The sequence below is a fragment of the Oncorhynchus tshawytscha genome, linkage group LG13, assembly GCF_018296145.1.
Source record: "Oncorhynchus tshawytscha isolate Ot180627B linkage group LG13, Otsh_v2.0, whole genome shotgun sequence".
NCBI lineage: Eukaryota > Metazoa > Chordata > Actinopteri > Salmoniformes > Salmonidae > Oncorhynchus > Oncorhynchus tshawytscha.
Window position 1 is genome coordinate 657,807 of NC_056441.1, and position 16,523 is coordinate 674,329.

General features: G+C 44.4%; 1 protein-coding gene across 1 annotated transcript in view; it reads left to right on the forward strand.

Annotated features, from left to right (window-relative positions):
- Positions 1-16,523, forward strand: part of LOC112264300 (protein spire homolog 1) — a 122,134-nt gene that overhangs the window by 81,731 nt on the left and 23,880 nt on the right. The window contains 3 exon segments of the mRNA XM_042295048.1: positions 2,922-2,969; positions 5,298-5,449; positions 8,326-8,407. Of these exon segments, the coding sequence (XP_042150982.1) occupies positions 2,922-2,969; positions 5,298-5,449; positions 8,326-8,407 (282 nt within the window).

The window sequence follows — 16,523 nt, forward strand, 5'->3', positions numbered from 1 at the left end:
AATCAGCGATACAAAATTAGATTTATTTATTTACTAAATACCTAAATATCTAAATAATCACACAGAATTACACATACACAGAATTGATTACTAATTATGTCTTAAAAGAAAACTGATATGATGGCTGTTTACACAAAGAAAGGGGGTTGGGTTTGAATGAAAGAGCGGGAAGAGTGAGGGACAAAGGGATTGGGTCTCTATCAAACCTTGAGAAGCCATGCTACCGTAAATACAGAATCTTATGCAAAGGAAAATGCAAGATGTACAGTGGGGCAAAAAAGTATTTAGTCAGCCACCAATTGTGCAAGTTCTCCCACTTAAAAATATGAGAGAGGCCTGTAATTTTCATCATAGGTACACTTCAACTATGACAGACAAAATTAGATTTTTTTTCTCCAGAAAATCACATTGTAGGATTTTTAATGAATTTATTTGCAAATTATGGTGGAAAATAACTATTTGGTCAATAACAAAAGTTTATCTCAATACTTTGTTATATACCCTTTGTTGGCAATGACAGAGGTCAAACGTTTTCTGTAAGTCTTCACAAGGTTTTCACACACTGTTGCTGGTATTTTGGCCCATTCCTCAATGCAGATCTCTAGAGCAGTGATGTTTTGGGGCTGTTGCTGGGCAACACGGACTTTCAACTCCCTCCAAAGATTTTCTATGGGGTTAAGATCTGGAGACTGGCTAGGCCACTCCAGGACCTTGAAATGCTTCTTACGAAGCCACTCCTTCGTTGCCCGGGCGGTGTGTTTGGGATCATTGTCATGCTGAAAGACCCAGCCACGTTTCATCTTCAATGCCCTTGCTGATGGTAGGCTTTGTTACTTTGGTCCCAGCTCTCTGCAGGTCATTCACTACGACCCCCGTGTGGTTCTGGGATTTTTGCTCACCGTTCTTGTGATCATTTTGACCCCACGGGGTGAGATCTTGCGTGGAGCCCCAGATCGAGGGAGATTATCAGTGGTCTTGTATGTCTTCCATTTCCTAATAATTGCTCCCACAGTTGATTTCTTCAAAGCAAGCTGCTTACCTATTGCAGATTCAGTCTTCCCAGCCTGGTGGAGGTCTACAATTTTTTTTCTGGTGTCCTTTGACAGCTCTTTGGTCTTGGCCATAGTGGAGTTTGGAGTGTGACTGTTTGATGTTGTGGACAGGTGTCTTTTATACTGATAATAAGTTCAAACAGGTGCCATTCATACAGGTAACGAGTGGAGGACAGAGGAGCCTCTTAAAGAAGAAGTTACAGGTCTGTGAGAGCCAGAAATCTTGCTTGTTTGTAGGTGACCAAATACTTATTTTCCACCATAATTTGCAAATAAATTCATTTAAAAATCCTACAATGTGATTTTCTGGATTTTTTTCCTCATTTTGTCTGTCATAGTTGAAATGTACCTATGATGAAAATTACAGGCCTCTCTCATATTTTTAAGTGGGAGAACTTGCACAATTGGTGGCTGACTAAATACTTTTTTACCCCACTGTATATTTACTCTGAGCTGCGCCCAGCAGAGATCTCCCTTGTCCTTCGAATAATTTTTCTGGGCGGATACGTTGTAGTCTGTCGTCTTGTGGTAGAACGGATACGTTGTTGTACCCTGTCTTTCTTTCTTATTGTTTTTCTTTTCCAACATGTTTACAGCTGCTGCTGATAACTTGACGTCTAGGATGTATCACTTCTTTAGTGAATAAGAGATCAAAGTTCATACCAAGTTGCCATACTATAAGCTCATGCTATATTCTGGCTGGTGTAGTCACATTCATCCTTCCAGCGTGGCAATCGTCACCTCTACGTTGAAATTCACCCTTCTAAACGTATGGACATCAGACCTCAGGTCATCGGGAACACAATGTTAATTTTATTAGGTTGTAGTCATTCAACCATTCGCAAACAGAGCTCACGCTGAGGTTGGCTTAGTTCGCTGTGAATTGGGTCACGGGGGTTCTTATGGAAATGTAGAAAAGGGGTTGGTTCATCATTTCCAACCAATGCCTATTTGCGTGGCCACTAATTGAGCATATTGTACTTCTGAAAGCAATTCTCTCATTTTTAAAAACTAAAGTTACATTTAATCTTTTCACAAATAGTTTCATATTTAAACATTTTAAATTGCACAACAATTCCATGTGAATCTCATAATAAGAATGTGTAGACTTTCCAAGATACAGTTTGTCGTCCTATCATCAGATATAACGTCTCAGACGACAACTGATCTGACATCATATTCTTTAAGTACCAACGGATACTTTCAATTGGTTGGATTACCAACCTTTTGATGTTACCACACTCTCTCTATGTTACCAAAGGACTTTCCAAGAGTCCATTCTGTAGAGTAGAGAGAGAAAAGGGGGAAAGGTATTTATGGGGGTCATAAAGCACACAAACAGGGCAACATCATGACAACAGACTGATGATTAAATCAAATCAAAGTTTATTTGTCACGTGCGCCGAATACAACAGGTGTAAACCTGTGAAATGCTTTACTTACAGGCTCTAACCAATGGTGCCAAAAAAGGTGTGTGCGCGTGTGTGTGCGCGTGTGTGTGTGCGTGTGTGTGTGTGTGTGTGTGTGTGTGTGTGTGTGTGTGTAGGTAAGTAAAGAAATAAATAAAACAACAGTAAAAAGACATTTGAAAAAAGAGTAGCAACACCTGTTAGTAAGGCTTATTGAGGTAGTATGTACATTTAGATATGGTTAAAGTGACTATGCATATATGATGAACAGAGAGTAGCAGAAGCGTAAAAAGAGGGGTTGGTGGGTGGTGGGACACAATGGAGATAGCACTGTTAGCCAATGTTCGGGAGCACTGGTTGGTCGGGCCAATTTAGGTAGTATGTACATGAATGTATAGGGAGGAATACTGTGTTGTTGATGATGCCAGAACCATATTGAAGGATATGTTACCTCCTATAGGAGCAGTCAAAAGCATCAGCACCCCTCAAGATCTGAACCGCAGCTCAGGTAAAGCATTATTACTGTTCTACCACTTATCGCCTACAATGGTGGGGTGGGTTGGTGTGTGTGTGAGGATGTACACAGTGTTGGACTTGAATGAGTGTGAATGAACACTACATGACCAAAGGTATGTGGACACCTGCTTGCCCAACATCTCATTCTAAAATCATGGGCATTAATATGGAGTTGGTCCCCGCTATGCTGCTATAATAGCCTCCACTCTTCTGGGAAGGCTTTGCACTAGATGTTGGAACGTTGCTGCTATAACAGCCTCCACTCTTCTGGGAAGGCTTTGCACTAGATGTTGGAACGTTGCTGCTATAACAGCCTCCACTCTTCTGCGAAGGCTTTGCACTAGATGTTGGAACGTTGCTGCGGGGACCATTCAGTCACAAGAGCATTAGTGAGGTCGGGCACTGATGTTTGGCAATTAGGCCTGGCTCGCAGTCGGCGTTCCATTTCATCCCAAAGGTGTTCATTGAGGTTAAGGTCAGGGATCTGTGCAGGCTAGTCAAGTTCTTCCACACCAATCTCGACAAACCATTTCTATATGTACCTCGCTTTCTGCACGGTGGCATTGTCATGCTGAAACAGGAAAAGGGCCTTCCCCAAACTGTTGCCACAATGTTGGAAGCACAGAATCGTCTAGAATGTCATTGTATGCTGTAGCATTAACATTTCACTTCACTGGAACTAAGGGGCCCAAACCATGAAAAACAGCCCCAGACAATTATTCCTCCTCCACCAAACTTTACAGTTGGCACTATGCATTGGGGCAGATGGCATTCTCCTGGCATCCGCCAGACCCAGATTCGTCCGTCGGGCTGCCAGATGGTGAAGCGGGATTCATCACTCCAGAAAAAAATATTTCCGTTGCTCCAGTGTATAATGGCGGCGAGCTTTACAACACTCCAGCCAACGCTGGTGATCTTAGGCTTATGTGCGGCTACTCGGCCATGGAAACCCATTTCGTGAAGCTCCTGACTAACAATTATTGTGCTGAATTTGCTTCTAGAGGCCTTATGGAACTCGGTAGTGAGTGTTGCAACTGAGGACAGATGATTGTTATGCGTTTCAGCACTCTGTTGTCCCGTTCTGTGAGCTTGTGTGGCCTACCACTTTGCGGCTGAGCCGTTGTTGCTCCTAGACGTTTCCACTTCACAATACCTGCACTTACAGTTGACTGGGTAGCTCTTGCAGGGCACACATTTGACGAACTGACTTGTTGTGAAGTTTGCATCCTATGACGGTGCCACTTTGAAAGTCGATGAGCTCTTCAGTAAGGCCAGTCTACTGCCAATTTTTGTCTATGGAGATTGCATGGCTTTGTGCTCAATTTTATACACCTGTCAGCAACGGGCGTGACTGAAATAGCCAAATCCACACATTTGAAAGGGTATCCACATACAGTGGGGAGAACAAGTATTTGATACACTGCCGATTTTGCAGGTTTTCCTACTTACAAAGCATGTAGATGTCTAACACAAAAATCCAGAAAATAATATTGTATGATTTTTAAGTAATTCATTAGCATTTTATTGCATGACATAATAAGTATTTGATACATCAGAAAAGCAGAACTTATATTTGGTACATAAACCTTTGTTTGCAATTACAGAGATTATACGTTTCCTGTAGTTCTTGACCAGGTTTGCACACACTGCAGCAGGGATTTTGGCCCACTCCTCCATACAGACCTTCTCCAGATCCTCCAGGTTTCAGGGCTGTCGCTGGGCAATACATACTTTCAGTAACACACCATCCCAGCACAGATGGTGTGTTACTGTGTGTTGGGATGGTGTGTTACTGTGTGTTGGGATGGTGTGTTTCTGTGTTGGTCTTTATAAGTTGTGTGATTATTCATGGAAGTGGATGCATTGAAAATTCCCTTCTAGTCGACATGTTGAGTGTGCAGTTGAGTCGACATGTTGAGTCGACAGAAGACCGAGGAGGAAAATACATAGCCGTTATCAAAACTGTAAATGTAACTTTATCCCCTCCAAGTGCATAATGGTTATCTTGTTCAACGTTTGTTCTGAAGATATTATCCTGTCTTTGTCCTGTAACTGAACACCACACACACACACCCAGTTGTCATGCTGAACAGTTGTTGCTGAGCAGCCCAATTTTCAGTGTCTGCATCCCAAATGGCACATTACTCCCTATATACTGCACTACTTTAGACTGTGCTCTTGTCAACAGTAGTGTACTATGTAGGGAGTAGGGTGCCATGCAGCCAGTGAATCCCTGGAGTAGTGTTGTTCAGTTAGGGTTATTCCATGTTGATGAGTATTGTCACCCTGTGACTGATGTCCTCTCTGACTCCTCCCACAGACCTGTCCACTCCGGATGTCCTCAGAAAGCACGCCAGCAGCACCCTGGCCCTGTCCTGTCCACCAGCGCACGGGGTGGGAGGGGCTCTTGGTCAGAGGAAGAGGCTCCTGAAGGCACCCACGCTGGCTGAACTCTACAGCTCCGAGTCTGATGTACGTGTGTGGTGGAGCTGACCCCATTTAGTCAATTGTTTGGTCAATAGGCTGTTAGAACCAGTCAAAATTCAGATTTGGTGCGGTCCAGACCGGCCTGGACTTCAACGTCCACGGACATAGATTTTTGGTCCGGACCAGATCTGAACCAATCATAGACGTTTATGTTTGGTTCAGATTCTGTCCTGTCTGGACCAGCCTTGATTTGGCCCAAACATAGACTAATATAAATGACATATTTTTATTATGAAAGACCACTTTTGAACTCTGTAAAGTCACTGTGGAAGAGGTAAAAAAGTTAATGTTGTCTATTAATGACAAGCCACCGGGGTTTGACAATCTAGATTAAAAATTACAGTAAGATAATAGTGGACAATATTGCCACTCCTATTTGCCACATCTTCAATTTAAGTCTACTAGAAAGTGTCATTCCTCTACCTAAGAATAGTAAAGCCCCCTTCACTAGTTCAAATAGCCGACCAATCAGCCTGTTACCAACCCTTAGTAAACTTCTGGCCAGATACAATGCTATTTCATGGTAAATAACAGACAATCAATTCAAAAGCCCCCGTGTTGAGGATCAGCGTGGCAAATGCCTTGTTACCTACCCTTACCACCTGGTGGCGGCCCGTCAGGAGGTGCAGGATCCAGTTGCAGAGGGAGGTGTTTTGTCCCAGGGTCCTTAGCTTAGTGAGGAGCTTTGCTGGCACTATGGTGTTGAATGCTGAGCTGTAGTCAATGAACAGCATTCTTACATAAGTATTCCTTTTGTCCAGATGGGATAGGGAAGTGTGATGGTGATAGCATAGTCTGTGGACCTGTTGGGGTGGTATGATAATTGGAGTGGTATCTGGGAGGATGATGTTGTGAGCCATGACCAGCCTTTGAAAGGACTTTATGGCTACCAACACTAGTGCTACGGGGCGGTAATCATTTAAGCAGGTTACCTTCACTTCCTTGGGCACAGGGACTATGGTGGTTTGCTTAAAATGTGTAGGTATTATAGACTCGATCAGGGAGAGGTTGAAGACACTTGCCAGTTGGTCTGCGCATGCTCTGAGTACACATCCTGATAATCCATCTGGCCCCGCCCCGCGGCTTTGTGAATGTTGACCTGTTTAAAGGCCTTGCTCACATTGGCTACCGAGAGTGTTATCACACAGTTGTCCAGAACAGCTGGTGCTCTCATGCATGCTTCAGTGTTGCTTGCCTCAACGTGAGCATAAAAGGCATCTAGCTTGTCTGGTAGGCTTGCGTCACTGGGCAGCTCGCATCTGGGTTTCCCTTTTTATAGTCCGAAGTAGTTTATGCACACATATATAGGGAAGGACATTCAACAAGCACAGCAATTACACAAGAGACTGGTGATTGACTGAGAGAAATTGATGATACAATTGTGGTGGCTGTCTTGTTAGACTTCAGTGCAGCTTTTGACATTATCGATCATAGTCTGCTGCTTGAAAAACGTATGTGGATAAAGAGTTACATGCCTAACAGAACACAGAGGGTGTTCTTTAATGGAAGACTCTCAAACATAATACAGGTAGAAACAGGAATTCCCCAGGGTAGCTGTTTAGGCCCCTTGCTTTTTTCAAAATTGACTAATGACATGCTTTGAGTAAGGCCAGTGTGTCGATGTATTTACACATGTTAAGTTTACTGAAAATAAACGCAGTTGACAGCGAGCGGATGTTTTATTTTTTGCTGAGTTTATAAATATATGGATGAGCGATGACCGAGCGGCATAGGCAATATGGAATAGTGACATAATTACATAACCTACATTTCTAGTAATACTAGTCCCATGCGAATAGGGTCTTTGGTAATGTGTATGCAATGTGCCACTTAAAGAGAGCAAGGGTTTAAAACAAATTAGGGATTTCGATAAGTATACTTTTCAGTCAGAAATGGCTGTGATTATGTTACAGCTTCAGCAACACGGACAGAGAGAGAGAGAGACAGCACTATACACTGATGTTCTGTGGTGGTCGCTGTAGCAGGGAGGAGAGAGCGAGAGAGACAGCACTATACACACTGATGTCCTATGGTGGTTGCTGTAGCAGGGAGGAGAGAGAGAGACAGCACTATACACTGATGTTCTGTGGTGGTCGCTGTAGCAGGGAGGAGAGAGCGAGAGAGACAGCACTATACACACTGATGTCCTATGGTGGTTGCTGTAGCAGGGAGGATAGAGAGACAGCACTATACACACTGATGTCCTATGGTGGTTGCTGTAGCAGGGAGGATAGAGAGACAGCACTATACACACTGATGTCCTATGGTGGTTGCTGTAGCAGGGAGGATAGAGAGACAGCACTATACACACTGATGTCCTATGGTGGTTGCTGTAGCAGGGAGGATAGAGAGACAGCACTATACACACTGATGTTCTGTGGTGGTCGCTGTAGCAGGGAGGAGAGCGAGACAGCGGGTGCTAGTCAGTCACTCGCTATTTTTTTATTTATTTCATCAAACTGTGTGCTTAAAGCATCAGACAAGCTCAGTGAATATAGTTGATTTGATTAAAACGCATAGGATGTGTCTATATATGGAAAATATCACATTTTAAAAAGAGCTTTCTTGTACTCCTTGTTGTAGAATAGGCTTTTATTTGTGATGTATGGATAACACAAACAATCACATTCTATCCACGCATGACGGCTGTCCCCTACTAAAAACAAATCTTGGTCGACCAAGAGTCTTCTGGTCAAGGAAGCTCTTGACTTTCACAGAGAGACAAGTGTATATGTTCCTTCATCGAGCCCACATCCAGAACTACTGCACATTCCTTACTATCCAATTTGTAGCAGCAGGTTAGTGTGTTTCTAATGGGGTGTATATGCCTACATCAGTCATGTGTATCTCCTCATTAACAGGATGAGCCCAGTCACAGCTCCTCCAGTTTGTCAGCATCCATGTTGGACGCCTCGTCTCCGGGATCTGTCCTGGGGAAGAACAGTAAGATACCTTCACTCTCTTTTTGTTGTTTTTGAAAGTTGTATTTATTATGTTTTCACTGAATTCGTAAACTGTTCCATATTCCACATAAACATACACATTAATATATGAAAGTATATTTCCAGACATTTCATAACACCAAACATGAATACTAACTAGTACACTAGATCCCTCCACTTTGATGGCTCCCGAGGTATAGAAAACTAAGGCTGCGTCCTAAATGGAACACTAGACTATACAGACAATACAGTCAAACAGGTAGAGAGCCAAACACACACTGGTCCCCTAGCACATCGAACCCACCCCCCAAATCTCTACGGCTGGCCATGCTTTCCTCCTGGCTACCCCAACCCCAGCCAACAGTTCTGCACCCCCCGCAGCTACTTTGCCCAAGCCTCCCCAGCTTCTCCTTCACCCAAATCCAGATAGCAGATGTTCTGAAAGAGCTGCAAAACCTGGACCCGTACAAATCAGCTGGGCTAGGCAATCTGGACCCTCTCTTTCAAAAAATTATCCGCCACCATTGTTGCAAACCCCTATTATCAGTCTGTTCAACCTCTCTTTTATATTGTCAGAGATCCCTAAAGATTGGAAAACTGTCCCGGTCATCCCCCTCTTCAAAGTGGGTGACACTCTAGACCCAAACTGTTACAGACCTATAGCCATCCTGCCCTGCCTTTCTAAAGTCTTCGAAAGCCAAGTTAATAAACAGATCACTGACCATTTCGAATCCCACCGTACCTTCTCTGCTGTCCAATCCGGTTTCCGAGCTGGTAACAAGTGTACCTCAGCCACACTCAAGGTACTAAACGATATCATAACCGCCATCAATAAAAGACAGTACTGTGCAGCCGTCTTCATCGACCTGGCCAAGGCTTTCGACTCTGTCAATCACCATATTCTTATCGGCAGACTCAGTAGCCTCGGTTTTCTAATAACTGCCTTGCCTGGTTCTCCAACTACTTTGCAGACAGAGTTCAGTGTGTCAAATCGGAGGGCCTCGTGACCGGACCTCTGGCAGTCTCTATGGGGGTGCCACAGGGTTCAAATCTCGGGCTGACTCTTTTCTCTGTAAATATCAATGATGTCGCTCTTGCTGCGGGTGATTCCCTGGTCCACCTCTACGCAGACGACACCATTCTGCATACATCTGGCCCTTCTTTGGACACTGTGTTACCTAACCTCTTGATGAGCTTCAATGCCATACAACACTCCTTCCGTGGCCTCCAACTGCTCTTAAACGCAAGTAAAACTAAATGCATGCTTTTCAACCGTTCGCTGCCCGCCCCCGCCTGCCCGGCTAGCACAACTACTCTGGACGGTTCTGACCTAGAATATGTGGACAACTACAAATACCTAGGTGTCTGGCAAGACTGTAAACTCTCCTTCCAGACTCAAATTAAACATCTCCAATCCAAAATTGAAATCTGGAATCGACTTTCTATTTCGCAACAAAGCCTCCTTCACTCACACCGCCAAACATACCCTAGTAAAACGGACTATCCTACCGATCCTCGACTTCGGCGATGTGTTTTACAAAATAGCTTCCAACACTCTACTCAGCATATTGGATGCAGTCTATCACAGTGCCATCCGTTTTGTCACCAAAGCTTCATATACCACCCACCACTGTGACCTGTATGCTCTAATCGAATTGGCCCGCGCTACATATTCGTCGCCAGACCCACTGGCCCCAGGTCATCTAAATCTTTGCTAGGTAAAGCGCCGCCTTGTCTCAGCTCACTGGTCACGATAACAACACTCACCTAGAGCACGCGCTCCAGCAGGTTTATCGCACTGGTCATCTCCAAAGCCAACACTTCCTTTGGCCTCCTTTCCTTCCAGTTCTCTGCTGCCAATGACTGGAACGAATTGGAGACTTATATCTCCCTCCTAGCTTTAAACATCAGCTAACAGATCGCTGCAGCTGTACATAGCCCATCTCTAAATAGCCTACCCAATCTACCTACCTCATCCCCATATTGGTTTTATTTACTTTGCTGCTCTTTTGCACACCAGTATCACTACACCATCATCTGCTCATCGTCATCTGCTCATCTATCACTCCAGTGTTAATCTGCTAAATTGTAATTACTTTGCTACTATGGCCTATATATTGCCATACCTCCTCATGCCATTTGCACACACTGTATAAATACTTTATTTTCTATTGTGTTATTGACTGTATGTTTGTTTATTCCATGTGTAACTCTGTGTTGTTCTTTGTGTTGTACTGCTTTGCTTTATCTTGGCCAGGTCGCAGTTGTAAATGAGAACTTGTTCTCAACTGGCCTACCTGGTTAAATAAAGGTGAAATAAAATGCTTAAATTAACAAGCATAACATAGCATTTAAGTAATCTAAACAAATAGTGAAACACAAAGATACTTATTTGGATTAATTTAAGGAGTTTTAAAATTAGTTGGGTCCATGTCTTCTACAAAAGATAAGGTTGCCAGATGTTATTGAATTGCAGATCCCCTAACAGAGTAGCACATGTTATTGAATTGCAGATCCCCTAACAGAGTAGCACATGTTATTGAATTGCAGATCCCTTAACAGAGTAGCTAGTTTCTAGTTTCAGATGTTACATGACTTCCTTTATTCAGTGGTTAAAAGGAGGAGACAAACCTTCCTTCCACTTAAACAGTTTAAAATGTCTATCTAGGAGGGTAGGGAATGTTTGCATATTGCCCATATTGAGGAGTGAATGTTGGCATATTGCCCATATTAGAGGAGTGAATGTTGGCATATTGCCCATATTAGAGGAGTGACTGTTAGCATATTGCCCATATAGAGGAAGAAATCCAGCCCACTCACGGACCAGGATGTCTTGCTCCCAGGCAGACTAAATAACTTTTTGCCCGCTTTGAGGACAATACAGTGCCACTGACACGGCCTGCAACGAAAACATGCGGTCTCTCCTTAACTGCAGCCGAGGTGAGTAAGACATTTAAACGTGTTAACCCTCGCAAGGCTGCAGGCCCAGACGGCATCCCCAGCCGCGCCCTCAGAGCATGCGCAGACCAGCTGGCCGGTGTGTTTACGGACATATTCAATCAATCCCTATACCAGTCTGCTGTTCCCACATGCTTCAAGAGGGCCACCATTGTTCCTGTTCCCAAGAAAGCTAAGGTAACTGAGCTAAACGACTACCGCCCGTAGCACTCACATCCGTCATCATGAAGTGCTTTGAGAGACTAGTCAAGGACCATATCACCTCCACCCTACCTGACACCCTAGACCCACTCCAATTTGCTTACCGCCCAAATAGGTCCACAGACGATGCAATCTCAACCACACTGCACACTGCCCTAACCCATCTGGACAAGAGGAATACCTATGTGAGAATGCTGTTCATCGACTACAGCTCGGCATTCAACACCATAGTACCCTCCAAGCTCGTCATCAAGCTCGAGACCCTGGGTCTCGACCCCGCCCTGTGCAACTGGGTACTGGACTTCCTGACGGGCCGCCCCCAGGTGGTGAGGGTAGGCAACCACATCTCCTCCCCGCTGATCCTCAACACTGGGGCCCCACAAGGGTGCGTTCTGAGCCCTCTCCTGTACTCCCTGTTCACCCACGACTGCGTGGCCACGCACGCCTCCAACACAATCATCAAGTTTGCGGACGACACAACAGTGATAGGTTTGATTACCAACAACGACGAGACTGCCTACAGGGAGGAGGTGAGGGCCCTCGGAGTGTGGTGTCAGGAAAATAACCTCACACTCAACGTCAACAAAACTAAGGAGATGATTGTGGACTTCAGGAAACAGCAGAGGGAACACCCCCCTATCCACATCGATGGAACAGTAGTGGAGAGGGTAGCAAGTTTTAAGTTCCTCGGCATACACATCACAGACAAACTGAATTGGTCCACTCACACAGACAGCATCGTGAAGAAGGCGCAGCACTCATTCATATATCCTTATGTACATATTCTTTATCCCCTTACACTGTGTATAAGACAGTAGTTTTGGAATTGTTAGTTAGATTACTTGTTGGTTATTACTGCATTGTCGGAACTAGAAGCACAAGCATTTCGCTACACTCGCATTAACATCTGCTAACCATGTGTATGTGACAAATAAAATTTGATTTGATTTGATTTATATGGTAGTGAATGCTAGCATATTGCCCATATAGAGGAGTGTGTTGTCCTCTGGGCTGTGTTACTGTGTGTTGCCCTCTTGGGTGTGATCAAATCAAATCAAAGCGTATTTGTCACGTGCGCTGAATACAACGGGTGTTGTAGACCTTACAGTGAAATGCTGAATACAACGGGTGTAGTAGACCTTACAGTGAAATGCTGAATACAACAGGTGTACTAGACCTTACAGTGAAATGCTGAATAAAACGGGTGTAGTAGACCTCACAGTGAAATGCTGAATACAACAGGTGTGGGTAGACCTCACAGTGAAATGCTGAATACAACAGGTGTAGTAGACCTCACAGTGAAATGCTGAATACAACAGGTGTAGTAGACCTTACAGTGAAATGCTGAATACAGCAGGTGTAGTAGACTTCAATGTGGAGGCTATATACAGGTGGTACCGGTACAGAGTCAATGTGGAGGCTCTATACAGGTGGTACCGGTACAGAGTCAATGTGGAGGCTATATACAGGGGGTACCGGTACAGAGTCAATGTGGAGGCTATATACAGGTGGTACCGGTTGTGACGGCCCTGAATTATTCTGAACCGTCTCAGTGCAGCTCCTTCCAATAGGGCGCTTTCCCTTTAATTCCCAATTAAATAGCCAGCATCAGCTGCGCAAAAGTGGGGTTGTGATGGAGACGTGAATGAGGACGTGTTCAACCCTCAGTTCCGAAGCTTCTCTATTCCGTTTGTTTTGTTGCCGTTAAACGTGTGTTTTGTAGCCTAATAGAGTTTACCCAGGATCGGATCCACTCTTTGCGTCCGTGGACTACACCTCTCCGTTCTTCGTGGCCTTTCTCCGCTGGAGGTCTATTGGCGGATTGGATTGTCTGACTGACCGACTGACTACCACCTTTTTGTTTTCGGTATTTCATTTGTTTTGATGTGATGTATACTGTGATTTATGTAGTTAGTTGTAGTTGAGGACTTAGTAACAGTTGATACGCTTTAAAGTTCTGTGGTAAAATAATTGTTATATTGATTGTATGTTTAATACTGGGTTTACGCTACACACGGAATGAACGGACAAACATTGCGTGACAAAAGTCACTTGAGTTCACTGAACTCCTTTACCGGGCTGGACTCTTTTTAGGCCTGAGGTACAGGACATTTCTGGAGGAACCAGAACTCATTGTGATATTATTATATGTGTGTAATCATTGTTGTTGCTAATACAACCCACGCAAAAGAATATAGTTGTTTTTGAAGTTCTTTCCAATGTTTTAAGGGTTTATGAAAAGTTTATTTCCATCCTGACTTTTACATAAGTCCTTTGTATTGGTGTAGACTTGACGGACCAGATGGGACTCATTCCCACCCAAACTAAAAGGAGAACCAATGTTTTCTCTGGTAAATCAAATCAAATCAAATCAAATTTTATTTGTCACATACACATGGTTAGCAGATGTTAATGCGAGTGTAGCGAAATGCTTGTGCTTCTAGTTCCGACAATGCAGTAATAACGAGCAAGTAATCTAACTAACAATTCCAAAAAAAAACTACTGTCTTATACACAGTGTAAGGGGATAAAGAATATGTACATAAGGATATATAAATGAGTGATGGTACAGAGCAGCATAGGCAAGATACAGTAGATGATATCGAGTACAGTATATACATATGAGATAAGTATGTAAACCAAGTGGCATAGTTAAAGTGGCTAGTGATACATGTATTACATAAGGATGCAGTCGATGATATAGAGTACAGTATCAACGTATGCATATGAGATGAACAATGTAGGGTAAGTAACATTATATAAGGTAGCATTGTTTAAAGTGGCTAGTGATATATTTACATAATTTCCCATCAATTCCCATGATTAAAGTGGCTGGAGTAGAGTCAGTGTCATTGACAGTGTGTTGGCAGTAGCCACTCAATGTTGGTGGTGGCTGTTTAACAGTCTGATGGCCTTGAGATAGAAGCTGTTTTTCAGTCTCTCGGTCCCAGCTTTGATGCACCTGTACTGACCTCGCCTTCTGGATGACAGCGGGGTGAACAGGCAGTGGCTCGGGTGGTTGATGTCCTTGATGATCTTTATGGCCTTCCTGTAGCATCGGGTTGTGTAGGTGTCCTGGAGGGCAGGTAGTTTGCCCCGGTGATGCGTTGTGCAGACCTCACTACCCTCTGGAGAGCCTTACGGTTGAGGGCGGTGCAGTTGCCATACCAGGCGGTGATACAGCCCGCCAGGATGCTCTCGATTGTGCATCTGTAGAAGTTTGTGAGTGCTTTTGGTCACAAACTTCTGGTAGGCACAACCTACCTGGCACCCCTATAAATAATAACCTCAAGTCAAAACCGTTACATAAAAAATGGCACCCCAGATGGGACAGCTCAACATTGAGAACTAACCAAAGCAAATCTTTTGTGTGGAATTAAAACAATGGATTCACCCCAAGATAATGTGCTCATCCATGTCATACCTGTCAATGGGGATACACAGGGCCATTCTGACCATCAAGCTGACAATACAAATCTGAAGGTGAATGGGGATAATGGAGTTGATTTGGGCCAGAGCCCTGGGAATCTGAATGCTCGGTCTGGACCACAGGCCACAGGAGGTCTAACCAGTTACTCACTTATTGACATGGATCTGTGTGGAAGTACTGAGCTAGCCCTCCCTCTGACACCCAACCTTCCTCCATTGTCTGGTTTATCTCCAGAGGTTGTAGTCCTACAACTTCAAGGTGACATCCTTGATATTCGCGGACTCAACAACATCTCCAAACTCTTATCCACCATAATTTCAAATGTCTGAGGGAAGAGCAACAACAGAGTGCCATGGAATTCAGAAACTCACTGAGCACTCTAACCCACACGCTGACAGAGCTCAGTGAGAGTGGAAGACGGGAAATTACTGGTGCCATGGACAGGCAGTTTGACTACCAACGAAACCAACTCACTGCCACTCTCCAATGGCGCCTGCAACATCACCACACTGAGGTCCTCAAGGACGTTAATTCTGTTTTTTCTCCCATGGTTGACACTGTAGACCACTTGCAGACAGAACTCTCTAATTGTGTTAAAATGTTGGATGACGTGTCTGTGGACATGGCCTCCATTAGGCACAACTCCTTACACAGAGTTTCTCTGGTGTCCACTTCTGTTCAGACCACTGAGGGCCAAGCTGGCACCTCTGAACAGCCAAGACAAGGCCATGCTGCAGCCACCCCTTGCAGGATGCAATCTACCATGCATCCTGGTGTTCATTTTCATTGTCCAATAACACCCTCCCCCTCTACTTCCTCAATCCCTCCTAGCTCGTTTGTTCATGGTGATATGAGTAGACGTCATGTGGGGGCGATGCCCATTAAATTGCAATTTCCCACCTTTGGGGAAAAAAGATGACAGTCCTGATCCGCTAATGTATCTAGAAAGATGTTGTGACTTTCTTGCCCTCAATCCCCTGGCTGACGAAGAACTCCTTGCCACATTGAGGAATGTGTTGCATGGGACAGCTCGAGACTGGTGGGATGTGGCACGTCTCACCACTACCTCCTGGGCTGACTTTGAGGCCAAGTTTTCCTCTGCATTTCTGTCTGAGGACTACACAGATGAGCTGGCAGACAGAGTCAGGAATCGAGTGCAAAGTGAGAAAGAGAGTATCCGTGACTTTGCATACGGTTACCACTCCCTGTGCAGAAGGTGGAAACCTGGCATTGAGGAGGAAGAGGTCATTAAATTGATCTTGAAGAACATCAACCCACTACTAGACAGTCAACTCCGAGAACGAGTCACCACTGTCGATGGACTGGTTCGCTTGGGACAGCAGTTTGAGAAGGACAGAGAATGCCAACAGTAATATGACCAGAGAAAGAAACAGACACCCAAACAGTTACCCAAGACAGACCATCAACAACAGCCAGAGTCTCCAGCCAAGACCCCTCTCATGTTCTGTTGGAGATGTAGCCAAAAGGGACATTCTTCAGCTACATGTCCAAGACCGTATCAAGTAAA